At 44.2% G+C, this 26,906-nt stretch overlaps 1 protein-coding gene across 5 annotated transcripts in view; it reads right to left on the bottom strand.

The window, feature by feature from the left end:
* Positions 1–236: 236 nt before the first annotated feature.
* SPPL2A (signal peptide peptidase like 2A) overlaps positions 237–26,906 on the bottom strand; it is a 137,973-nt gene continuing 111,303 nt past the window's right edge. For 4 of the 5 annotated variants that reach the window (XM_030189585.1, XM_030189586.1, XM_030189589.1 and 1 more), the window contains 2 exons: positions 18,846–19,006; positions 237–2,240 (listed from right to left, as the gene is read on the bottom strand). In XM_030189585.1, coding sequence (XP_030045445.1) covers positions 2,166–2,240; positions 18,846–19,006 — 236 coding nt within the window. In that variant the 3' untranslated portion in view covers positions 237–2,165. Of the gene's footprint in view, positions 2,241–18,845; positions 19,007–23,367; positions 23,476–26,906 lie in introns of those variants that run through there. The other variant, XM_030189590.1, reaches the window with a different exon arrangement.

Below are 26,906 nucleotides of genomic sequence, written 5' to 3'. Positions count from 1 at the left end.
TACCATGCGTCTGACCACTAGGCCTTACCTTTATATAATGGCACCTGCATATACTTCCTCAGATGCCTGGATTTGTGAATTGAGCCACTGACAGTGTTTGGCAGAGTTCAGCACTGCCAGTGAACCATCAGATGATTCCTGGAATAATGCCCCTACCATGCAGCATATTGTATTGTAAATGTTGTGGTTACTGGCCGCAAACGCATTGGTGGTTAAAAGTACAAGAAACAACTTGGAACATTTTCTCTCAGACTTTATTTCTCCTTCAGAGGAAAAGATACTCCTAAGCAACAGAAAAACTCTAAATTATTCACACTACGGTAACTCCAAATACTAACATTTTGCCATTGTTGCTAATGAACAACTAAATATTTGATTCTCTTAGTCTCTATTCATAAAGGTTTTGTTCCATTGGGTCCACATTCTATGGAAAAAAAATGAGTATCCAAAGACCATGCACATTCCACTGAGAGAAGCAAATCTTGTTTCATCAAAAAATACTGTTTTCAGTTCTCAAGATATGTTGTTGCGGTCAATTTAGGATTCAAGAACTGCCACAGGCTTTTGTTCACATAATTTCAGGATTATATATTTGTACAACAATGTACTTTTTAATCACTTTCATGGAGCTTGTAAATTTTAAGGTATTTCAGTCTGGTAGCTCTTGTACCACCAAAATGAATTTTTACAGATATAAAAATATTATTAATAAAGTATATAAAAATTATTGTTGCATAAAATTAGAGCCCTACCAATCATAGCATTCATGGAAAGGTGCAAGTCACATTACTACAAGAAACAGCCACTTTCACTTCAAGTAAAATGCAAAGTATTTTCCACAAGTCTTTACTGTAATTCAAACTACTTTTTCAGTAGATCACTATCATTTCAAAACACTGAATTCTTTCTAACAAAACTGGTAGTGTTTAAGAAAATAGAAATCAAATGTTTTAAGTATACTTCTAGAGCAAAAAGGGTGAATTATCACTTAGGCAGGTCTTTCCTGGCCATTTCTAGTGCAGCTGGAAAATGTCCAATTTTCCAAATTAATGACCATGTGCTAATATTGCCATTAACAAAAATTAGCATGTGAGCACTTATCGACACCTATTTTGTAGGCAATAAGGGCTCATGCGCTAATCTGCTAGTGCACAATAATGCAGACCCGCTGATTAATACAGAAATGCTCCTCTGTGAAAAAATATGCTGAAGCACCTTGCAGTAATTTTGCAATGTGCACGTATAAACCACATGCTAAAAATACATAAACCCCGTGCTAGTGCACACAACCAGAAACTCAGATTAGAAAATATATAACAGCAACCAAAATCAATTAGTATTTGGCAACTATACAAGAAATATTTTATAAAAGCAAAGGTTTCAAAATGTCAGATATCAGTTTGTGTAAATAGAGGGAAACGTTATGACAAGTTAAAGGGACAATGCATATACTGGAACAATTTTAGCAAAAGAAAACTTAGAAAGCAATTATGTTAATTACCCTCAACAAAGTATTTGGAACTTCTTTCAATCCACAGTTAAGTGCTACATGGTATCTGACTTCTGCTTCACCATTCTAATTATTCAGTCATTGGTGAGAACTACAAACACCTAGTAATATAGATATTTATCTATATCCAGATCACCTCAGTTTGACAGGCTCCACCTGCACAGCATTTAACCCTTTAGGGGGTCAATGGATTGTTAGCTGAATCTGCCTCATGACAAAGTATTAAATTACATACTTTAACCCAGAATGTAAAACAATTGTTGTACATAATTGCAGTGAGGCAATACAGAGTACATTTGTCATATTTATTGTACTGCATACCTTGTTATGGATAAGAACAAAATGAACCAAATATCTACCTATATATAATTCTTTATGTATGCATGTATCGGTAGATATTTTATAGATACATATTCTACAAATTGCATAGATCAGATATTGTTATTTAAAGGCACATTTCCCTCAACCTCAATATATTTTAATAATTTTAACATATTTAACAGTTCCATCTTATACAAATATATATGCAGCATGAAAAACTTAAATAGGGAATTCTCTAATTCCAGTACCAAATCCATTTAAATTCTGACATTATGTTTAAAAATCAGGAGGAAAAAACCCTAAACACCACTATTGTCTGCCAACTTCTGTAAGGTTATTGCGCTCCCGAGGGTTCATGGGCCATCACAGCATTGTCTACATTTACTTCATTATCCAGAGGTTCCATTATCTAGACAAAAAACAAAAGTTCAATGTAAAAACAAATACAAGCAAGCTCAAATATGTCAGTTAGCTAAAGCAAATATTTAAGAAAAAAAAATGAAAAGATATTAAAAAAATATAATTTGAAAACAACAGAGGGTCTTACACAGAAAGCAAATTTACTTACCTGTAGCAGATGTTCTCCAAGGACAGCAGACCAAGTATTCTCACAGTTAGGTATCATCATCCAATGGAGCTCGGTGAAGACACTAACGATTTCAACTTAGAACTTTCTAGCAACATCCCACTGCACATGCTCTGGTGCCTTCCTACTGACGCACGAGCACAGGTTCCTCAGTTATTGTAAAAAGCTAAAGAATACAACTCCAAGGGAAGGTGAGAGGGTATGTGAGAATACTTGGCATGTTGTCCTTGGAGAACACCTGCTACAGGTGAGTAACTTTGCTTTCTCCGAGGATAAGCATGCCATTGTATTCTCACAGCTGGGAATCCCTAGCTACCAGGCTCACCGAAAACAACGCTAGGAAAATATGGACTCAAGCCATCTGAGGCCTGCAATTCAATTAACCTGAAACCATTTACGTACTACTTGTGAATGTGCAGCTTGGAACAGAACATAACTGGGCCTGGAAGGGGGTGGGGTGCAGTTCAATTCTAGACGTCAAACAAATTCTGCAGGGCTGCTTACCCAAATTGGCTGTCACATGGGGTATCCTGCTGAAGCAGTAATGAGATGTGAATGTGTGGACAGATGACCACATCACAGAATTGCAAATCTCTATGGAGGCTGACCTTAAGTGTCCTTCTAGAGTCAGTCCAGCCTGGGAATAAGTAAAGGAGATGTAATCTGCTAGCCAATTAAAATTGTGCATTTGTCAATGGCTACTCCCATCTGGTTTAGGTCAAAAGAAACAAAAAGCTGGGTGGACTGTCTATGGGCTTTAGTCTGCTCCAGGTAAGGCTCGCTTGCAGTACCACTCTCACCAGGATGGGAATGTGGTTTTGGGAAAAATGTTGATAGGACTGACTGATTAATATGCCCATCTGATACTACCTTAGGAAGGAATTTAGGGTGTGTGCGGAAAGCTACTCTATTCTGGTGAAACTTAGTGTAGGTAGATCAGCTTCTAGGGCTTGAAGGTCAGCTCTGTGAGCCGAATTGACTGTCACAACTTTCCAGGTCAGATACTTCTGATGACAGGAATCAAGTGGCTCAAAAGGAGCTTTCATCGGCTGGGTGAGGATAACGATGGGATCCCATGACACAATTGGAGGTTTGACAGGGGGCTTTGTTAGTAAATCTCTTATGAAGCGAACAACTAGTGGCTGTACAGAGATGGGCTTACCTTCTACACAGTGATAAGCACTAATTGAGTTTGTTTTGAAAAACAACTCTGTAAGGGTTCATTTAAGTGCAGAGAGGTGTAGGAGGTATTCAGCGCTGCGTATGTCTAGTAGCGCTATAGAAATTATAAGTAGTAGTAGTGGTAGTATTCAAGCAGTATTTGTGTAGGAGAAGTGAGAGGATCTAAGGCCTTACACTCACACCAGACAGAAAACTTCCTCCAATTAAGTGGGGTCTTTCCTGGAAGCTAGCAAGATGCAGGAGATGCTATCCAGCAAATCTAAGGTTTAAAATTCTATGCTCTCAACATGCAAGCCATGAGGGATTGGAGGTTGGGATGTAGAAGAGATCCCTCATTCTGTGTGATGAAGATTGGAAAATATTGCAACCTCCATGGATCTTCAGAGGACAATTCCAGAAGAAAAGGAAACCAGATCTGCCTTGGCCAGTAAGAAGCAATTAGGATCCTGGTTCTGTTTGAGTTTCAGTAAAGTTGTGTTTGTTAGAGGTATTGGAGGATACGCATATAGAAGTCCTCCCCCCCCCCCCCCCCCCCACCACCAAATGAAGGATAAAGGTGTTTGAAGCTAGTCTGCCATGTGATCTGAACCTGGAACAGAACTATCAGACCTGTTGTTGAGTGGCAAAAGATCCACTGAGGGGGTGCCCACTCTCGGAGATCTTGCAGGCTATGCCCATGTTGAGAGACCACTCGTGCAGTTGCAAAACCCTACTCAGTCTTTCCGCCAGGCAGCTGTCCTTTCCTTGTAGGTATGTGGCTTGGAGGACCATTCCATGAAGGAGGGTCCACTGCCATATTCTTACTGCTTCCTGACACAAAAGAGGTAGGATCCTGTACCCCCCCCCCCCCCCACCGCTTATTTACATAAAACATTGCAACCTGGTTGTCTGTTTGAATGGCAATGATTTGTTTCTGTAGCTGATCTCTGAAAGGCTTTAGAGTGTTCCAAATGGCCCTTAGCTCAAGGAGGTTGATATGGAGATCTGTTTCCTTAGCAGACCAATTTCCCAGGGTGTGAAGCCCATCCATATGAGCTCCCCATCCCAGATTGGATGCATCCATTCTTAGCACCTTCTGAGGAGGTGAAATTTGGGATGGAAGACCCATAGTTAAATTTGTTTGCATTGTCTACCAGAGAAAAGCATTAGAACTCTGAAGGAATCTGGATGACATCTGCTAGATTCTCAGCTGCCTCAGACCATTGGGAAGCTAGAGTCCACTGGGTCTCTCACTTGGAGACGTGCCATGGGAGTTACATGCAATGTTGAGAGCATGTGGCCCATAAATCTCAACCTCTGCTGAGCTGTGACCTGCTTGCTGCTTTGGACTTTTGAGGCGAGCACTGATAATATCTTTGCTGTTGCTTGTGGGAAGAAAAACCTGAGCCTGCAATGTATCTAGCAGGGCTCCTATGTACTCCAATTGCTGGACAGGTAGAAAGTGGGACTTGAAGTGGTTTAAGATGAACCCTAGTAGCTCCAACAACTGATTAGTTAGGTGCATTGACTCTGATGCCCCTTCCTGCAATGTGCTCTTAACCAGTCAATCGTCCAGATAGGGAAGCATATACTTCCAGTCTGCACAAATACGCCGCAACTACCACTTGAATACCATGGGAGCTGACATAAGGCCAAATGGCAGAACGTGATGCTGGTGTTTTCCTAAGCAGAATCTGAGATACTTCCTGTGACTGGGAAGTATTGAAACGTGGATACAGGCGACCTTTAAGTCTAGAGAGCATAGCTAATCATTTTCCTGAACCATGGGAAAAAGGGTGCCCACAGAAATCATCCTGAACTTTTCTTTGACCCAGGAATTTGTTCATGGCCCTTAGGACTAGAATGGGACGAAATCCTCCTGTCTTTCTGGCACAAGGAAGTACCTAGAATAGAATCCCTTTCACTTCTTCCCCAGTGGTACGGGTTCAACTACATTGGCCTGTAGAAGGGCAGAGATTTCCTCTGCAAATACCTGTTTGTGTTGAGAGCTGATAAACGGTGCTCTCGGTGGGCAATTTGGTGGTCTTTGATCCAAATGCAGGGCATAACCAAGATGGACTATTTGAAGAACCCACTGGTGGGAAGTCACAAGGGGCCATCTGTGATGGTAAAAATTCAGTCTTCCCTCTACTGGTATGCCATCTGGGACGGTTAATTTGAGTGTGCCTATGATCTCCTGGAGTCACAGCCAGATGGGGCTTCTATGGGCAGGACTGGCGAGGCCAAGAGCGCTGGGCCCAAGGGTTCTGGGCAGAGCAGGAAAGTGGTGGAAACTGACACCTCAGAGTAGTAAAGTTGCTGCCCAGACCCACTGGAAAATCTCCATGAGGAAGAGGTTACAGCTGGAGAGTGCCGAGACAGGGTTTGGATGATATCAGTATGTTTCTTAATGAGGTCAGTGACTTCTTCTGCCTTAACTCGAAACAGACTGTCACTCTGGCATGGAACATCCGCTTTCTCCTGAAACACGGGTTCAAGGTCAGAGACCTGCAGCCATGAGAATCTGTGCATCCCCGCAGCCATGAGAATCTGTGCATCCCCACACCCATGAGAGAAAGTCTGGATGCTATGTCAAAAGAATCATATGCACCCTGGCCAGATACTTCCTGCCCTCCAGCTGCTTACTGGCCAACTGGCGAAGCTCTGCAGCCTGCTCCTGTGAGAATCTGCAAGACTGAGTGTACTGCAGGCTAGACTGCAAGTAAAGACTCGTGTAGAGCTGGTAGGACTGGATGTGGGTGATGAGCATCAAGCTCTGAAAAACTTTCCCCCAAAATGAGCCTAATGTATGAGCCTTTCTACCTAGGGGTGCTGAGGCACAAGTCCTGAAGCTCCTAGCTCGTTTGAGAGCCGATTAGGCCATCAGAGTGGTGAGGCAGTTGGGTCCTATTGAATCTGGTAGCCTTCTGGATACAATACTGTATATTCACCTTCTTAGGTACGCCCTGCACTGAGAGGGGAGATTCCAAGTTCTTCGTCAGTGCATCCTTATAGATGGGGTCAAGGTACCATGCACCCTTTCCTTAGGAGGAGACTTGTAGTTCAGGTCAGTTAAGATCCTTGCCCTAGGCTCTTTCTCAGTCTCCAACTTAAATGTGATGGCAGAAGCTATCTCCCTGACAAAACCAGTGAAAGAGAGACCCTCAGGTGGAGATTTACGCCTCTCAGAGGTGGGGAAGGATCAGAAGGTACCCCATGACTTCTCTTCCAAAAAAATAATAAGGGTCCTCTTCTGAGTCCCATTCAGACCGCTCACTGTATTCAGATCTGGCTGAGTGAGTCTGTGCCTACCTTGGCTCAGTGGAACCCTATCCACTCCCCGAAGAGCAACGAGGTATAGCCCTACTCTCTGACTCTGGGGAAGCTTCCTTCCCCCAACAATGGTACTGTCTCGATGCCAATGTCGACACCCTTTGAGGTACCAGCATCAAGGATCTCTGCACAGGCATGGATGGAGCCTTAGAAAAAATCTGTGGCTGATTTGCAGCTGGCGGAAGCAGACTATCATGGTCAGGCCGTGCACTTCCCTATTCCGGCTCACCTTGCTCTTCGGCCGGGCGTCAGAGCTGAGTCCGCATTCTTCAAAGCCTCCAGCTGCCCCCGCTGCCCGAAAAACTACCAGTATGGTCGTTTAACGTGCCCCAGAGCCTGCCACGGGTCGGACACATCATCTTCGAGATGGAATTCTTAGGTGCGTACGTGCGTGGCTGCTTCTTAAAGGGCCAGTGGTGGGAGGTAGGTGAGATGCCTGGTGATGATGTCGGAGGCCTGGGATCCTTTTAGGGAGCTGAGTTCTCGACTTCTTTGCAACATGTCTACTAGCATTGTCTAGCAGCGAGTTGATGTGCCGAAACCTCCTGGTCTCCAGCTCCAATTTTGTCCAGCTTTAGTAAGGTTTGGCTCCAGGTGCAGCACACTTTGGCTCCACCTCCAGTATGCCTCGGCCTCCAGCTCCAGCTTCTTCCAGCTCCAGTACACCTTGATCTCCAGCTCCAGCTTCAGTATGCCTTGGTCTCCAGTCCTCAGCTCCAGACCAATCTAGCCGGGGCCTGTCTGACCTCCAGGTTGGGTGAGCAGTGCAAATCTGACTGCAGTCCAAGGGCTCAACTACCCTAAAACAACATGACAGATTGCAAAGGTCATGATCTTGGATGAGTCGCCCACCTTGCGGCTGCTCCAGCAACTAGCCCTTCAGCTTCAGCAATTGTCTGGTTTCATCTTCTCGTATGGACAGGCTACATGTATCAGCGCCACCTCTGGGTGTGACTGCCTCAATCCACAAACCGGCTATGTTCATAGCTACCGCTAGGTGCGACTACCTCAATCCCAGAACTGACTATGCTCATAGCCACATCAGTGTCCTTTGGTATCTATCTGGGACCGCCTCCCAGATACGATGGTAACCCCAAAACCTACAGAGAGGTCATCAATCAATGCCTAATAATTTTTTAACTTCAAGCCAGAGACTTCCCTACATCATCTCCTTTCTGATGGTTCAAGCATGAGCGCAGGCATCTCCACTCTCAGAGCGATCCAGTGCTCAACCACCTTAACACCTTCCTGGAACAATTCTGAAGGTTCTTTGAAGAACTGGGGAAGGCTTCCTCCACAGCCTCTGAACTGCTACAACTGAGACAGGGGGTCACAAACATTGGGGAATTATGCCATCCAGTTTCACACCATAGCCTCGGAATTAAACTGGAACAATGAGAGTCTTGTGGCAGTTTTTTGGCAAGGATTATCACCACAAATTAAAGATGAGCTGGCGGGCCGGGATCTTCCCTCTTCAATGGACAACCTTATTTGCCTTTGTAACTGGGTTGATATCCAGTTCCAGGAATGAGCCTGGGAACAACATTCCACTCGCCAGGGAGCTCAGCTGGCGCCCAGCTTCCAGCATCCTATACGATCTCTCAACAAGGAAACTACACGGTTTCCGGGAAACCTATGCAAGTAGACTATTTCAGAACAGGAAAAGAATAGACGCAGAACTTTGAACTTTTGTCTGTACAGTGGCGAGAAAGGACATTATGCCCTAAGAAATCAGGAAACTTTCGGGCCTAGCTCCAGCTGGGGAAACAGCGCTAGGTTCATCCTGTACCCAAACCTGGGTCATGAGATAAAAACAAGTCACTGAAGCCTTTATTGACTCCAGAACAGGAGAGAACTTCACTGATGTGGCTCTCATCAGACACTATAAAATTCCCATCCAGGGCTTGACCAAGGCTATTCCGGTCTCAGTATATTCAAGCATCCAGGGGTATCTTAGGGCAAAAACAGTACCCCTAAGCCTGTGAATAGGGGCCCTCCATAGGGAAGTTATTGTCTTCTACGCCCTCCAGATGTCTGTCAATCCTATCATCTTGGATTTACCCTGGCAACAAAAGCATAGTCCTGGAGTTGACTGGGAGAATGGTGAGCTTACCGCCTGGAGCTCAGTCTGTCATCAACGCTGCTTGGATTCTCTGTTGTCCACTGTCACTCTAACAATGGCAGATATGAGTAGCCTGGGTGGTCTGGCCCAGGCTTATGTGGCTTATGCCAACATTCTCCAAGAAGCAAGCAAAGACACTTCCTCCTCACTGAGAGAATGACTGTCCCATTGACCTCCAGCAGGGTAAAATACCGCTTCGGGGAAGAGTTTACCCACTTTTTGTCCCCGAGACCCAGGCCATGTTTCCTAACCACTAGAACATATCAAGTGAAATCAAACTCAAACACATCACCACCGTGGAAAGCAGACTGTGGAGTACCTCAAGGATCACCACTATCACCAATCCTTTTCAACCTAATGATGACCCCACTAGCAAAGTCTTTATCCAACCAAGGCCTTAACTCCATCTATGCAGACGATGTCACAATATACATCCCTTACAAGCGTGATCTGACAGAAATCACCAACGAAATCAAGCTCAGCTTGAACATCATGGACTCATGGGCAGCATTTCAATTAAAACTCAACACAGAAAAAACTCACTGTCTCATCTTCTCATCCCAATACAACATGAACAAACCCACAAACATAAACATAACAGACTACACCCTCCCTATCTCAGACAGCCTGAAAATTCTCAGCGTAACAATCGACCGTAACCTCACACTAGAGAACCAAGTGAAATCTACAACAAAGAAAATGTTCCACTCAAGATGGAAACTCAAACGTGTGAAACCATTCTTCCCGAGGGAAACATTTTGCAACTGAATACAATCAATGGTACTAAGCCATGTTGACTACTGCAATGGAATCTACGCGGGTTGCAAAGAACAAATCATAAAGAAACTTCAGACCACTCAAAACACAGCCGCCAGGCTTATATTTGGAAAAACGCGATTCGAAAGCGCCAAACCCCTCTGAGAAAAACTGCATTGGCTCCCAATCAAAGAACGTATTGCTTTCAAAATTTGCACCATGGTTCATAAAATAAACAACACGAACATACCTAAATCTCCACTACCCAAGCTGCAAAGGACTCAAATACAAATCAACTTATGCATCCAGTTTTTCCTACATAAGCACACAACTATGGAACACACTACCAAAAGCTGTGAAAACAACATATGACCACCTAAACTTCTGGAAGTCACTAAAAACTAACCTGTTCAAAAAGGCATACCCTACCGACCCAACTTAAATGCCTGAACCCTGCAACACAACGAAACCAAAGCTTGTAATGGACATAAAATAACTCTTCCTCTCCACGATTCCCTAATGTGTCTGTTACACATGAACCTTATTCTACCACAATATCACTTTGTATTTGTTCATACCGGAACTGGCGAACGCCTTTACGGTACTATGCAAGCCACATTGAGCCTGCAAATAGGTGGGGAAATGTGGGATACAAATGTAACAAATAATAATAATGTCAGACTACATTGCAGAAAACCTGCAGAGAGACTTCATTCATCCATCCATCCACCTCTCCAGCAGGAGCTGGCTTCTTCTTTGTGGGGAAGACGGTATCTTATATCTCTGTACTGATTATCGGGGATTGAATGCCATCAGAGTCAAAAATAAATATCCAATCCCTTTAATATCCGAGCTGTCTGACCACCTCCAAGGAGCCTGCATCTTTACTAAGCTGGTCCTGAGGGGGGGAAGGGGCGTAGAACCCGATTCGTATTCAGGAGGGAGACGAATGGAAAATGGCATTTAATACAAGCGATGGTCATTACGAGTACCTGGTTATGCAGTTTGGGCTCTCTAATGCCCTGGCTGTCATCCAAAACTTTGTGAATGACATCTTCTGATATCTACTACAGAACTGTGTTCTGATCTACTTAGATGATATACTGATAGTCTCAAAGACGCTTGCTCAAACCTGGAAACAAGTAAAAAGTTCTGCAATGCCTTCGAGAGATTCACCTATACGCTAAGCTGGAGAAGTGCACTTTTGAGTGGAACGAGTTGCCTTTTTTAGGCTATATCATTTCTGATCAGCGTCTTAAGATGGATCCTGCAGAACGCTATGCTATTCTTTACTGGCCTCGCCCACAGGGGTGACTAACATTACAGTGCTTCTTGGGTTTCGTAAATGACTATCATCAATTTATTCATGGCTACTCCTCTATTGCCGCACCTCTGACCACCTTAACTCAAACGGAAGCTAATACTCGGGACTGGCCTGAAGAGGCAATCCAAGCTTTTGATCTCCTGAAGCAAGCCTTCACTATGGCCCTGGTACTCTGACATCCTGATCCTGAAAGGCCCTTCTCTGTGGAAGTCAATGCCTCCTCCATTGGGGCAAGAGTCATTCTCTCTCAACCAGTCTTGAAGTGTAAACTCTTACCTTGTACATTCTTCTCCAATAAATTTATGCCCGTGGAAAGGAAAGATCGGGAATTGTTGGCTATCAAAATGGCACTGGAGGTGTGGCGTCACCTCCTGGAAGGAGCCAAATATCTATTCACCGTGACCACAGACCACAAGAACCTCCTGTATCTTCAGAAGGCCCGAAGGTTCAACCCCCGCCAGGCTTGGTGATCTCTCTTTATCTCTCATTTCAAATTTCAGGTGTACTTCTGCCCGGATGAGAAGAACACACAAGCTGATGCTCTCTCCCAATCCTTCAAGTCTACTGATGAGAGTTCTGATTGGCAGCCTATCCTGGATCCAGCCAAAACTGTGGCATCCACATGTCTACTGGTACCTCCAGGCAAGACTGTAGTACCCAAGTGACTCAGTCGGAAGTCCTCTCATTCCCACTTAAGGGGACTATTACAACCTCTCCTGGTGCCAAGGATCCCGTAGACCCGCATAGCCATGGACTTTGACCGACCTCCCCAATTCAGCAGAATTTACCACCATTTGGGTGGGCATTGACCAATTTTCTAAGATAGCTCACTTCATTCCTCTAACTGGTTTACCATCTGCACCTGCCTTAGCTCAACATTTTTTCAAAGAGATTTTCTGCTTACATGGATTGCCAGAGTCCATTGTTTACTTCAAGGTTTTGGTGAAGTCTATGTAAGACCCTACGAACTGACTTGAAGTTTTCGTCCGGCTACCATCCACTGGTCAGATTGAAAGAGTCAACCAAATTCTGAAGGCCTTTATAAACAGCTATGTCCACTCAAAAAAATGACTGGTCGCAGCTACTATCTTGGGCCAAATTTAGTTGTAACCATGCAGGGAACCTGGGAAAAGGAAGAAGCTTTATGGATCATCCTGGAAAGAGAAGATGGAACCTGTATCCACATGGGGGTTATCTACAGACCTCCGGCACAAATGGAGCAGCCAGACAAGGATCTGATAGAAGATATTCAAAAGATTGGTATGAAAGGGGAGGTGCTACTGTTGGGAGATTTCAACTTGTCTGATGTGGATTGGAACATCCCATCTGCAGAATCGGAAAGAAGTGCCTTGCTCAGACAAATGGTGACGGAACCCACGAGGGAAGGGTCGTTGCTGGATCTAGTGCTCACAAATGGAGGAAGGGTTTTCAATATCCGGGTGAGTGCCCACCTATATAATAGTGATCATCACACAATATGGTTTGATATAAGGGCAAAGGCAGAGTGTGGACACACAAAACTCAAAGTATTGGATGGGGGAATACCCGAAGAATGAGCAGTTGGAAGTGGGAAGGCGTAGGAGAAGTGGAAAATCAGTGGTCAAAGCTAAAGGCTGCTATAAATATGGCAACTGATCTTTATGCAAGGAAAGTAGACAAAACAAGAGAGAGAAACAGGAAGCCTATATGGTTCTCCAAACAAGTAGCTGAAAAAATAAGAGCAAAAGAGGCTTTCTTAAAGAAATAAAAAAAAGAATGCAACGAGAGGAACACGGAAAAAATTATCAGATTAAACTCAAAGAAGCGAAGAGGGAAATATGGCTAGCAAAAGTGCAAGCGGAAGAAAAAAATGGCTAAAGATGTAAAGAGAGGTGACAAAATCTTTTTCAGATATATTGGAGAAAAGATAGGAATGGAATTGCAAGACTGAAAGATAGTGAGAATGGCTATATGGAGAGTGAAGAGGATAAAGCGAATGTGCTAAACAATTACTTATCTTCGGAATTCACGGAGGAAAATCCTGGTGAAGGACTGTGGTTGGCTGCCGAGGGAATATCTGGGAATGGAGTGGATACTGCGCCATTTACAGAAGAAAGTTTATAAACAGCTGGAGAATCTGAAGGTGGACAAAAGCTTTGGGGCCAGATGGGATACATCTCAGGACGCTGAAGAAGCTCAGAGAGGTCCTGGCGGGACCTCTTAAAAATTTATTTAATAGATATTTAGAGACAGGAGAGGTTCCACTAGATTGGAGATGAATGGATGTGGTCCCTCTTCACAAAAGTGGAGACAGGGAAGAAGTGTGAAACTACAGACCGGTAAGTCTCACGTTGGTGGTAGGAAAAATAATAGTCACTGCTGAAAGAACGGATGGTTAACTTTCTAGAAGCCAACGGGTTACAGGACCCGAGGCAACATGGCTTTACCAAAGGAAAATCCTGCCAAACAAATCTTACTGACTTCTTTGACTGGGTGGCCAAAGAACTGGATGAAGGACATGCGGTAGATGTAATCTACTTGGATTTCAGCAAAGCCTTTGATATGGTCCCCCACAGAACATAGTAACATAGTAGATGATGGCAGATAAAGACCTGTACAGTCCATCCAGTCTGCCCGAAGAGATAAACTCATTACATAAGGTATGAGGTGATACAACGTATGTATACCTGAACTTGATTTGTCCATGCTATTTTAAGGGCAAAGACCGTAGAAGTCTGCTTGGCACTGTCCTTGACTTGTGAATAAGCTGAAAGGGCTGAACTTAGGACCAAAAGTGGTGAACTGGATAGAAAACTGGTTGATTGACAGGTGGCAGAGGGTGGTGGTAAATGGAATCCGCTTGGAGGAAAGGAAGGTGAGCAGTGGAGTTCCTCAGGGGTAGGTGCTGGGGCCTATTCTGTTTAATATATTTGTGAGAGATATTGTTGAAGGGTTGAAAGGAAAGGTTTGCCTTTTGCAGATGACACGAAGATAGCCAATAGAATGGATACTCTGGAGGGAGTAGAAACAATGAGGTGGGATCTCAAAAAGTTAGAAAAATGGCTGAGGGTCTTGCAGTTAAAATTTAATGCCAAGAAGTGCCGAGTGATGCATTTGGGGTGCAGAAACCCAAAAGAAAGATACTGAATAGGAGGGAAGAGAGTAGTAAGCTTGACTCAGACCTTTGGGTGTTGGTGTCAGAGGATTTGAAGGTGAAGAAACAATGTGACAAGGCAATGGCCATGGCCTGAAGGATGCTAGGCTGCATAGAGGGGTATAACTAGCAGAAGAAAGGAGATGTTGGTGAGGCCTCACGGAGTATTGTATTCAGTTTTGGAGGCCGTATCTTGCTAAAGATGTAAAAAGACTGGAAGTGGTGCAAAGAAAAGCTACAAAAATGGTATGTGATTTGTGTTGCAAACCGTACGAGGAGCGACGTGCTGACCTAAACATGTATACCTTGGAGGAAAGGATAAACAGGGGTAACATGATACAGACGTTCAAATATTTGAAAGGTATTAATCTGCAAATTAACCTTTTCTGGAGTCGGGAAAGTGGTAGAACTAGAGGACATGAATTGAGGTTGAAGGGGGGCAGACTCAGGACTAATGTCAGGAAGTAGTTTTTCATGGAAAGGGTGGTAGATATGTGGAATGCCCTCCAGCGGGAGGTGGTGGAGATGAAAATGGTAATGGAATTCAAACATGCGTGGGATAAACACAAAGGAATCCTGTTTAGAAGGAACGGATCTATGGAATCTTAGCGGAGATTGGGTGGCGACGCCGGTATTTGGAGAGTAAAACCGATGCAGGGCGGACTTGTACGGTCTGTGCCCTGATCATGACTGAATAGATATAGATGGGCTGGAGTGTAAATTTTAAGGGGCTTCGACGTTAGCTTCAGATCTTTTAGTACAGGAACAGTGCTGGCCAGACTTCTACGGTCTGTGCCCTAAGAATGGCAAGGACAAATCAAACTCAGGTATACAAAGTATCACATACCATGTAAAATGAGTTTATCTTGTTGAGCAGACTGGATGGACCGTTCAGGTCTTTATCTGCCGTCATTTACTATGTTACTATGAAGTCCAGTCCAAGTTCAGTACCTTATTTTCTGAAAAGGATATGGGCCCGAAGAGAACAACAAGGAGCCCATAGCCCATATTCACGCTCCTCTGCTCATCAGGTGGTTCCACTGTATGTTTCCCCATTGACTCAAACCCAGATCAAGAGAGAGAGGGGTCTTTGGGAGGAGGGTACTGTCACAGTCATGCCATGCCTTTCCGTACTCCGGCTCACCTTGCTTTTCTGCTGGGCTTCGGGACTGAGTCCCTTAGTGTTCTTTGAAGCCTCCAGCTGACTCTGCTGCATGACAGCCTGCTGGCACAGCCTTTTCCAGCACTCCCGAGCCTGCCACGGGTCAGGCATATAATCTTCAGGCTGGCATCCCTAGGTGTGCACGAGGCCACTTATAGGCTTAAAGGGCCAGTGGTAGGAGGTTGGTGAAGCACCCGGTGATGATGTCAGAGGCCCAGGATCCTTTTTAGGGAGCTGAGTTCTCGACTTCTTTGTCTTTGCAATAGATCAGCTAGCATTGTCTAACAGTGAGTTGCTGTGCCGATGCCTCCTGGTCTCCAGCTTCATCCGGCTTCCAGCTCCAGTACGTCTTGGTCTCCAATTCCAACTTAACCCAGCTTCCAGTTCCATTACGTCCTCCAGTCCTCAGCTCCAGTCCTCCAGCAGTCGGGGCTTGGATGATCTCTGGGTCGGGTGGATGGTGCAAATCTGACTGCGGTCCAAGGGGTTCACCTATCCAAAAACATGACATGCACTCAATAACTGAGTGGATTACAGCTGCAGAATCTGCGTCAGCTCCTACCTGATCATGGTTTGGAACCACTCATCAATGGAAGACATTGGCAAAGACGAGGGAGCCAGCCTGAGAAGTTGGTGCCGATCTGGTAGCAGGGACCTGGCTGTCTAAGACTTGCATACTGGCATCTCTTCCAAAGAGGGGAAGCGCTCATCCAGGTGCTGGTGATGCCGGTACCCCAGCACTCCAGGCACTGTGCGTCGATAAGGATAGGTGTTTATGTTTTGGGGCTTCCCTAGATGCTCAGCATCATGGTCTTTTGGTGCCGACGAAGATGACGTCGAATCCATACAAGTCCTTGGCGTCAGGTCCGATTCTGACTGGTCCCGGGGCCTAATCTCAGCGCTTGATGTTGAGAGAAGTAAAGACCTTCTCAATGCCAGTGCACTCCCAGTCATTGAGGTTGATTCTTCCAGTGCCAATGATGCACTGGCCTTCAAGGTGCCAAAAAGTATCTCCTGTTGGGACTTGCCATGCCCTCTGTGTCTTCAACTTCATTGAGAACAAGAGTTAGGTTCATGGTCTGGCCTAAGGCAGCCAATGCACCTACAGTGCAGATCCATCACTGAAATCACCTGATTACATTCGGCACACCTTTTGAAACCACTGGGGGTCTTCTGGGACATTGAGAAAAGAACTGCAGCCCAAACTCCTCAATTGTGAACAGAAAAAGAGGCAGCATTCAAAAAGAAAGCAAACTTGAAGAGCCGATTAAAACTAGTAAAATTAAAGGGAAATAAAATACAGTAAAGAAAAATGAAAAATTCTTCAAAGAAGGAGAAAAAATACCCACACGGGAAGGCACTGCGAAAGAGATACCCTTGCTTGGTGGAAAAACGAAGACTAAGGGACCTGCGCTTGCACATTGGGCAGGAAGGCACCAGTGTATGTGTGGTGGGATGCTGCTAGAAAGTTCTAAGTTAAAATAGCTAGTCAGCATCTGCACTGGACTCCGTGAATGACATCACCCAGCTGTGAGAATATAACAACCTGCTTGTCCTCGGAGAAAAGCAGTTACTTCCCTACCCACCTTAGTGGATTACCTTGGTCTTTATCTGTCGCCATTGACAGTTACTTTGTTTCCAAGTAGAAGGAAAATCTTAAAATCTAAAGGCTAACAATTCCATTAGTAATTGTGCCTTTGGTACTGATAGTGTAATGCTTTATAGCCCTCTGAATATTCTATGGGAAAAAAATCCACTATAGGTCAAAATGGTTTGCAATTTGCGCCACTGAGTCATTCTACCAAGATTGTTCATTCAGCTTACATACAATGGAGCAAAGGTAGTTCAGTTTAATTTTAATCTGTTTTCTTTCAACCATTCATCATAATGATTTCTAAACACTGGGGATTGTCAGAGCTTGCAGTCTGCATCCCTCTACTAAATCCACAGTATCCAAACCAGCATTTAAAGCCGTATTTTATCTTCAAGCAAAATAGCCTCCACACACGTGGACTGCATCTAATGAAAATGGAAACTAAAAGCCATAGTGCTTTTACAGTGGCTAACATAGTGTCACATTTGGAGTGACAGCTGATGTCATATCTCCACAGAGAGGCTAATTCATAAGGATCTTATCATCCCAAATTTACAGATTATATTCCTGCTAAACTTTTGTATCAAAAGCATTTATTTGGAGCACTCTAGTATACAAACTATTGTGCAAGATCATAACTGCATTACTTGTAATTGCAATACAAAAAAAAAAAAAAGGAATATAAAAGAGAAGCCTTCCCCCCCACCCCGAACCACCTTACAGTCCCTGGTAATCTAATGATGTAGTCAGAGTAGCAGCATTGCCCCAGCTGTAGCAGCCATTTTGAGTGCAGAGCCAGAATGGGCAGGAGTAACTGGGGATTACTCCTGCCCCATCTACACCTCTAGACCACCAGGGATTGTAAAATAGGCCCGAGGGGGGGGGGGGCCTAAAGACTGGGGGAGAGGCACTTGAGAGGGGGTCCAAGAGGAGGGGCAATTCCTGTTCGGGGGAGGGAAAGGAAGGAAGGAGACCAACGGGACAAAGCACAAATTTTTGGCTTTCATTGAAAACACATGGTTGTTTTCAACCGAAACTGAAAACATGGCTGAAAATTAATAACCTTTTGGCTAGAACTGCAACTGGGCAGAAAAAGAATTTTGGGCTGGTTTTGACACCATAACTGAAACTTGGTTGGCCTCTATAGGAAATGCTGAACTTGAAGAACATAAAATAAGTTCTCTGCTTGTAATCCATAGTCATCTTTAAGTTCCTCAAAAGTCAAGAACTGTTCATCCTGGATAAACTTAAGGGCTCATTTTTAAAGAACTTAGACTTACGAAGTTCCATAGATTACTATGTAATTTTGTTAACTGCTTTGAAAATATGCCTCTAAATGTTGCTAGCTCCCTTTCTTCCCTCCTACCAAACACCCCCACATTTTTCCCTGAGGAACTCCAGATTGCATCTTATTGCAGCCACACCCTTACCAATTGTTATGTATAGGAATTACTCAAATTGCCCTATAGCCTCTATCCAGAAGCATCCTCAGTACATCCTTTTAAACTGTGGGAAGAACACATTAGTGCTTACTGCAGCTTAGTAAAAAAGACTCCTAAGACAATGATTACATTATTCCTATTGCACTCACCCCATCAAGTGGTATTCTATCTGCCTGGATCAAAATGGGTTATAAAATTTCCTGTCCATGAGCGTTTATATTTCTAAAGTACTATCACTGTGAAACTGTGACTCTGGATGAAAAGAGCTGTAAAAAATGATTTTGTTAAAGTACTCTGGTTAAATGTCAGAGCTTAAACAGCAGTTTACAGAATGCCACAAAAAATGTAACCCATACAAAAAAAAAGAGAGAGAATATGTTCCTTAGTTATTTCTGTTTTACCTCATAATTGCCACCATTCCAAAACTTCTTCATTTCCTTGCGACTCCAGGCAACTACTGAACTGGTAATAAGTGTACAAGGAACCAAGTACAGAAGAGCTGGCTGTCCTTCCTTCATCAGTGCCAGAGCCATGAACGTTACCCCCATGCCAACAGCGTAGGCTAGAATTCAAAACGGATTTGGAGATTGACTGGGATAAAATATACTTCCTCATACTTTGATGATGAGAACCTGGTTTATGTTTATGCCCATTAAATTCGAAATCAGTGTACATCTTCTAGTATTTTCCACTATGTTAGTTAAATGGTAATTTTATAACATGTCACTTAGGCTGGGAGGCCAAGTAGAAATCCATTTTAAGCCCATTTTATAAAGGCACATGTGCCTTTTATGCACACATGCTGTCACACACATGTGCAAAAATCCTTTATAAAATTACTCACACAGGACTAGATTCTGTATATCATGCCTAAATGTTTGGCGCTGAAATGAAATTCGCCTAAGCACATTTTATAAAGTATACCTCAATTTAGGCGTACTTTATAGCATAAGCCTAAATTCCCGCACAGTTTATAGAATACGCTGACCGCTGATACGTGCGACTAAATTTAGTCACAGACAGTTATGCCAAGTATAACCTGGTGTAAATGCTGACGCTTAAATTAGGAGCAGATCCGGTGCATTCTATAACGCACATAGAATTTAGTAATGCCCACGATCATTCCACACCCAAGGCCATGCCCCCTTTTCAACTATGCCACTTAGAATTTACGTGCAGCATGTTCTAGAATACACCTAGACAGTTCTGCATGTAAATTCTAATTCATGTCAATTGCTTGTTAACTGACAATTATAAGGGTTGATTGGCTTGTTAACCAATTAGGTTATGTGCATTGTTATGGAATACGCTTCGATTTCTGTGTGGAAATTTCGGCATGATATATAGAACCTGGGGGATAGTGTTTCCAAAAATTATGCCGTCTCAATTGCTTGCTACTGTCATACTATCACATCATCATTCTTGGTTAAGCAAAATAAAGGTACTGACAAATTTATCCCTACTTTCAGCCTCAAAAAGTGGAGTGCAGGAGTGGCCTAGTGGTTAGGGTGGTGGACTTTGGTCCTGGGGAACTGAGGAACTGAGTTTGATTCCCACTTCAGGCACAGGCAGCTCCTTGTGACTCTGGGCAAGTCACTTAACTCTCCATTGCCCCATGTAACCTGCATTGAGCCTGCCATGGGTGGGAAAGCGCGGGGTACAAATGTAACAAAAAAAAAAAGAAAAGGAGAAATAGGTATCTGCTAATTTTCTTTCCTTCAGTCTCACCAGATAAGTCCAGGACTTGTGGGATTGCATCCATCTAGAAGCAGGTGGAGAGAGTACAGAATTGTGGTGTGCCTTAATAGAACCCTATGCAGCTCAGACAGTTCAGTATTAGATAACAAAGCAGCGGCAAACAGTTGCTGAACTAATGTGAAAACATTTGCTGAACATAATGTTGATGCAAAGCTAAAACGTTTGCTCAACAACAGAAACAGAAAGTTAATAAAAATAAAAACTCTGCTTTAATAATATGGAGAAACAAACAAATGTGTGTAGTTGGACTTGTCTGTTGAGACTAAAAGAAAGAAAATTAGCAGTTAAGATCTAATTTCTCCTTCCTTGTCATATGCACCAGACAAATCCAGGTCTTGTGGGATGTAAAAAAAACAAAACAGTCCTCCATGATGGGAAGGGATCAACTCCAGGCTCAATTACTTTTCATGTGGGCCAAAGACTATATTCAGTATTTAGGAGTTCAAATATCGCCTAACTTGCAAGCCTTATATAAATTGAATTACGGAAAACAGATCCCAAATGTACTGCAATCTTTAGAGGGGTGGCATAGACTTAACCATGCATGGTTGGAAAGATAGCCATATGCAAAATGATGGTTTTACCAAATTTATTTATTTCAGAAGTTGCCTTTATCTGTCCCTTTTCAGCAGCTGAATTATGTGCAAAAGAGAATTTTCTCCTATATTGTCTAGAGCAGCTCTTTATAACAAGCGATACCAGGAATGTCTAGGAGTCCCAATGTTTTAAAAATATTATAGAGCGTCACAATTAAAAGGGCTTGTTGATAGGTATGAAGTGTTACCAAAGGCAAAGGTTAGAACTGAACAAAGAACATTACAATCTTTACATTGGTCTTATCAACTAGAGGAAAATCAAATGTTCTCCAGGGGTGTGTTGAAGGGAAAGGCAGTTGCAGTATAGCGCACTGCTAAAAGTTAATGTGGCACCGGCCACCTGGAAGGGCGTCACCGCCATCGTCCCCCCCCCCCCTTCCCCCTGCGGCAGGCCTGGACCCTCTCATCAACGGTGAGGTGGGCGTGTGATACCGATTACGCAGGGGGTGCTGGGCCAAGTGAATGGTAGGCTACGGGGTGAGGGGCGGGGCCGAGGACGCCGCATATTTTGAATGCAGAAAGGGAGGCTCGGTTTTAGCTTCCCTTACTGCTGGCGCACAGGTTTGTCTGCTCCCCCGGTAAGCCCTTTGAAAGTTCGTTGAAGCAGCATGGCTCTCTCAATACGCCCAATATCAAAACACGGGTGGGAGGGAACCTTGCTGAGTTGCACAGCTCACCCAGTGAGTCCTCCAGTTCGAGGAAGAGTGACACTAGCAGGAGACCGACCTTTGGATCATAATAATAATTTTTTTTTTAATTAAAAAAAAAAAAAAGAAGCTTTCTTGGAGTTCTACCCCATTTCCCATCACTGGCTCTGCCCCCAATATACAAACAGGCTGGGCACAGCAATTGTACATATTCACTTGACCATGGCACAGCGCTGCCACTAGAAATGGAACGACCAACACTATCATGAGTCTGCTCTCGGCATTTTTGAGACAACAGAGGGGAGCCAGCCACACGTAACTAATCAGGAACTCTTTGCAAAATCCAAATGAAGATCTCAGGTCTGCCAGCTTGATGTGAGCATCCAGTCTTCCATTATATCTAAGGAGCTACAAGCATCCTAGCATCAAAGCAGTGTCATAGAGTACCAGTTTAGGGGAAATCCATTACCCATCGCTTAACTCCCCCATATCATGTTGCCATATGCAAAAAAAAAAAATAAAAGAATCCTGTTCTCTTTGATATAATTTCCCTATTGCCTGGCTCCACATGCCATTAACAGTAGTGAAGCTCACTCCTGCAACATATGGAATGGGTCTGCTCCTGCTCTCTCTTGTTGCATATTCCCTGGTCATGCAGGATTGCACCATACTAATGACAGCCTCCACTGGGACCACACAGGGTGTTACTCATCCGGATGTGTTTGACAATTCTCTTTCATTAAGCCATTTTCCTGTTATTCCACTAGATCAGTGGATAGTACAGGGAGACCAGACCAAGGGACACCTTGCTCCAAATACCCCCAAATACTGGTATATTGGATTTAAAAAAATGGAGATTGGACAAGTCCCTTGAGGATTGGTAGCATGGAATGTTGCTATTTTGGGTTCCTGCCAAGTACTTGCGACCTGGATTGGCCACTGTTAGAAACTGGATATGGGCATGAAGGACTTTTGGTCTGACGTAGTATGGCTATTCTTAAGTGCTTATGTTACCCTAAGGTTTTGACCCTCAACCCCCAATCAGGGCGTGGCATGGGTCCTACATTTGCATACAATGCCTGTGGCCATCTGATGTTGAATGCATCAAACTTGAATCCTCTTTGGGTTCTCCTCTCCAGTCAAATGTCAGTATCCACCAATGTTGTACCTTAGATGATAGCAACAATCTCAAACAAAGACATAATAGCTCATGAGGTAGGGCATGGTCCCAACGGTAGCAAAATCCAACTATAGGACAGATACACCTGTAGCTTCACCCTGCCAGCAGGACTACAACGGTTGTCAGCTTGGAGAAATATCTGCACAACTGCTGACACAGCACCAGAAGCCTACATCTCCTACACATCCCCTAAGTTAACATTAGATTGCCTTATATAAAAATAAAAATATATATGGGCAATCACCTTATCCTTAAGTCCCAGCTTCTGAAACTTTTACAGTTCAAGAGAATCCCTGGCTCTGTCAGTCGCCCGAAGTAACAACTCTCCCTGTGACCTGTCAATTGCCTGAACCAATAGGACCACACAGGTCTGCCCAGCATTGGCCTTGTCCCCAACTTCTGAAGATGAATCTGTCTAGCCAAGATAGGGGAACAGATGGTACAAATCTGCCCGGTATTGGCACTGCTTCCCAATTATCGATGTGCTACCTAATCTCCTAATGAGTTAGGCATGTCTCAGCCTTGGACAATAACTTAGCTGTCACTCTTTCAAGTTTTCAATTCTCTCTCTTCAAGCACTGATGAGAAGCCTGCAGCAGTTCCTCCAGAATTTTGGAGACTGGCCAATCCTCAATGCTAGAACTAATTCGCCAAACTGTTGCTTTTTGACGTGGAGCACATATCAACATGCCTTCCTGGCCAAATACCACTATGTTCCAATGCTGCATACCAAAATCCACAGTACCTGCTCAACTGGTCAGTTTCTCATTTTCTAAGCTTCACACCTGGTTCAACATGCCGTCATGCTTTCTGGCCAAAACCTGTCCTCTCCTTCCGGATAGGCGGGGACCTATAACACACATGACATAGATCTGTGAGAGATCTAGCCTCAAGAATGCAATTCCACTTTGAGACTACCCTAATTTAAGCTGCATGCAGTTTGGCCCTCTTCACAGCCCCACATCTCAGTGACGACGCAGGCAGTCATGAAGACAGACCCCGGATACGATTTGCAGATCGGATCCAAACTATTAGCTTGGGGACACTGGCTGCCATTGCATGAAACACCTGCATGTTGCAAAATCTACATAGCTACATCAGAGTACGCCCAGAGGGTGGCTATCAACCTGCATATACACTAGGTCCTAATATAATTCACGGAGCTCCAGTTCGCTGCAATCCTGATGACAGCCCTCACCATGGTGGGTCACTGTCTGTCCACTTTGGGGACCCATTCTTCCGGATTGGTGTATCCACGTCAGCAGCCCATCTCGGCCTGCCCAGCCCAGCTATCCAAAACAGCAGCAGTTTCATTTGCATTAATATGCCTTCCCATCGTACAGAGACAGCGGTGAAGTCTCATACTGCCTGAATCATAGGACACTTTTACATTCATCATCCAGACAAGAGAGCACTTTTGGGGCTTGCAGCCAACCACGTATACATTTGCTGGTGTGCTCTCAGAGGCATGACCTGAGATCAACTCCTGCCCACCACCAGAAGTTTTCATCTTGGTGCCAACTATCTGAATTCCATCTCCTGCTAGTAGCTGATGGCTGTCACGCCTCTTGCAAACTCATATTCTACCAAGTATCTGGTCTAATATTATACCAAGCTACATTATACTAAGATGCAGATGGGCCAAGTCTACCCTCTAGGGCTGAAGCCCCTAGAAGATAAACAGACCGATTCCTATGGAATTGTGCTACATGGCCAGAAGATATGGCACCACTGGGATGCCCCTGGCGTCCCAGGGAGTTTCTGCAGGGAGCATATACATCTTTTCCAAATGGCACATTATCTGCTTTACAATGACCTTCAAGAGGCCCTTCAGAGTTGCTTCACGGACTGTTTCATGGCAATGACATACAATACTCCTCCTCCTGTTTTACCCATGCCCCTTCTTATGCTTTTCTATTAACTATTGTATTTCCACCCTGGCTCCTATTGTATCTATCCTGTAGCCCATTCTATGCCTGTCTATATGATTTAACTATTACTAGATTGTATGCCGCTCAGGCATGTTTGAAAAGCGGGATAGAAAGTCCTTTAATAAACTTGAATAGTCCCCTAGTTCGGGGGGGGGGGGGGGGGGGGGGGGGGGGAGGTCCGTGAAAGGCCTTGCTGCATGGGGCTGTGGCGGGAATGGAGTACCTGAGCCAATAAAGTGCCATCCGGAAACCAGTTAAGTTGAGCACAGTATTTACAGAGCAATGCAAATAGGCAACGGATATTCTGCGGACTGGTAATGCCCAGCTGCAGAGTAAGGCAAGCGTGCACTGAACCTCATAGTCAAACGAGGTACCACCAATGCACGGCATAGCTAGACATTTGAATGGCGAGTTGTTGCGCATCCACAGCGATTGATGGCGGGGCAAAGCACAGGACTTAGAGGGTCAGGGCTTGGGTGCTTCTCAGAAGTGTTGACGTTTGATAACAAGCTGCGGTCTTGCTTGCCCACACCCGAAAAAAGTTTATCGCCTGTAATCCATAAAGCTGTTACCTTTTGCTCAAATCTGAACAAAATTCCTCGTCATGCTGTCTGGAAGAAGTGAATGTGGTGCGAGCCCGGACATGTGTGCCACCTGCCTACGTTATTCTTTTCAGCAATTAAGAGATCTATATAAACTTCCAAGTACAGAGTTTATGTATACCTCCAGATTCGCCACTTGTTGCAGTCCCGACCCATAGAGGGTTGCCTGAGTGCCAAGCCCTCTCCTTGGGAGGAGATTTTGGAACAAGGGGCATACCAATGTAAAACTATTACTAAGTTACATGATTTATTGATATTTGATGGAAACTCCAAAACTGAATTTTATTCACTCTTGGGAAAAAGATGTTGGCGATATTACAGATCAGGAGTGGCAAAGTATATATCAAAATACTTTCAAGATTTCTATATCTGCTAATCTGGTGGAGAATGGACTCAAAATGATTTACCACTGACATTGTTCCAAAGACATGGAGCAAGAAAACAGAAAACTGAGGCACACGTACTCTCCCAGCATGCCAGAGAAGGCAGGAGGAAGAACTAATTTATAATCGTTTAAAGACCGCAAACATCTAGCAGAAACATATGGAATTATATGACAAGATAAATAATCAGGAATACCTTCATGCAAGCTAAAACCAAAACTTTAAACTGTAATCGGAAACGTACTGGCAATCAATGCAAAAGTAAATAGAGTGGAGTAATCAAATCCCAACGTTTTGCTCTACAGAGAAAGTGTGCGGCAGTATTCTACAAAGATTACAATCTCTTAAAGATTCAAAATAATAATAATAAAAAAATTATAGCTCGTCTCAACTTAGTTTAATCCAGCCATTACAGTTTTCCGCTGGCAGCCAAGCCCTAGAACTCCTCCTGGAGACCCTATAATCATGGGCCCTAAATGTAGCCATTAGGTTTTGCCACTGCACATTGAGTAAGACTCTCTACCCTCAGGGGCTACAAGCGCTGCCTCTATAGAATCTCCAGCTGATAAGTGAAAAAGACAGTGAGGTTGATATTCAGCCAGCGGCACTCATTGTTTTGCTGACTGCTGCCAGTGTTATGCCCGGAAATTACTAAAGTCTCCAATGACCTATTACTGGCTAAATCCAGAGGTCAATATTCCATCCTCATTCTTCTTGATCTTTCCGCTGCTTTTGACACTGTCGATCACAGCATACTTCTCGATACCCTGTCCTCACTTGGATTCCAGGGCTCTGTCCTTTCCTGGTTCTCTTCCTACCTCTCCCTCCGCACCTTTAGTGTTCACTCTGGTGGATCCTCTTCTACTTCTATCCCTCTGCCTGTCGGTGTACCTCAGGGTTCTGTTCTTGGTCCCCTCCTCTTTTCTATCTACACTTCTTCCCTTGGTTCATTAATCTCATCCCATGGCTTTTCCTACCACCTCTATGCTGATGACTCCCAAATCTACCTTTCTACCCCTGATATCTCACCTTGCATCCAAACCAAAGTTTCAGCGTGCTTGTCTGACATTGCTGCCTGGATGTCTCAACGCCACCTGAAATTAAATATGACCAAAACCGAGCTTCTCATTTTCCCCCCCAAACCCACCTCCCCGCTCCCCCCGTTTTCTATTTCTGTTGATGGCTCTCTCATTCTCCCTGTCTCCTCAGCTCGAAACCTTGGGGTCATCTTTGACTCTTCTCTCTCCTTCTCTGCTCATATCCAGCAGACCGCCAAGACCTGTCGTTTCTTTCTTTACAACATCCGTAAAATCCACCCCTTTCTTTCCGAGCACTCTACCAAAACCCTCATCCACACCCTTGTCA

Source organism: Microcaecilia unicolor, chromosome 1 (assembly GCF_901765095.1).
Source record: "Microcaecilia unicolor chromosome 1, aMicUni1.1, whole genome shotgun sequence".
Taxonomy (NCBI): Eukaryota; Metazoa; Chordata; class Amphibia; order Gymnophiona; family Siphonopidae; genus Microcaecilia; species Microcaecilia unicolor.
Note: the sequence above shows the minus strand (reverse complement) of the source record. Positions and strands in the feature narration are given on the sequence as shown.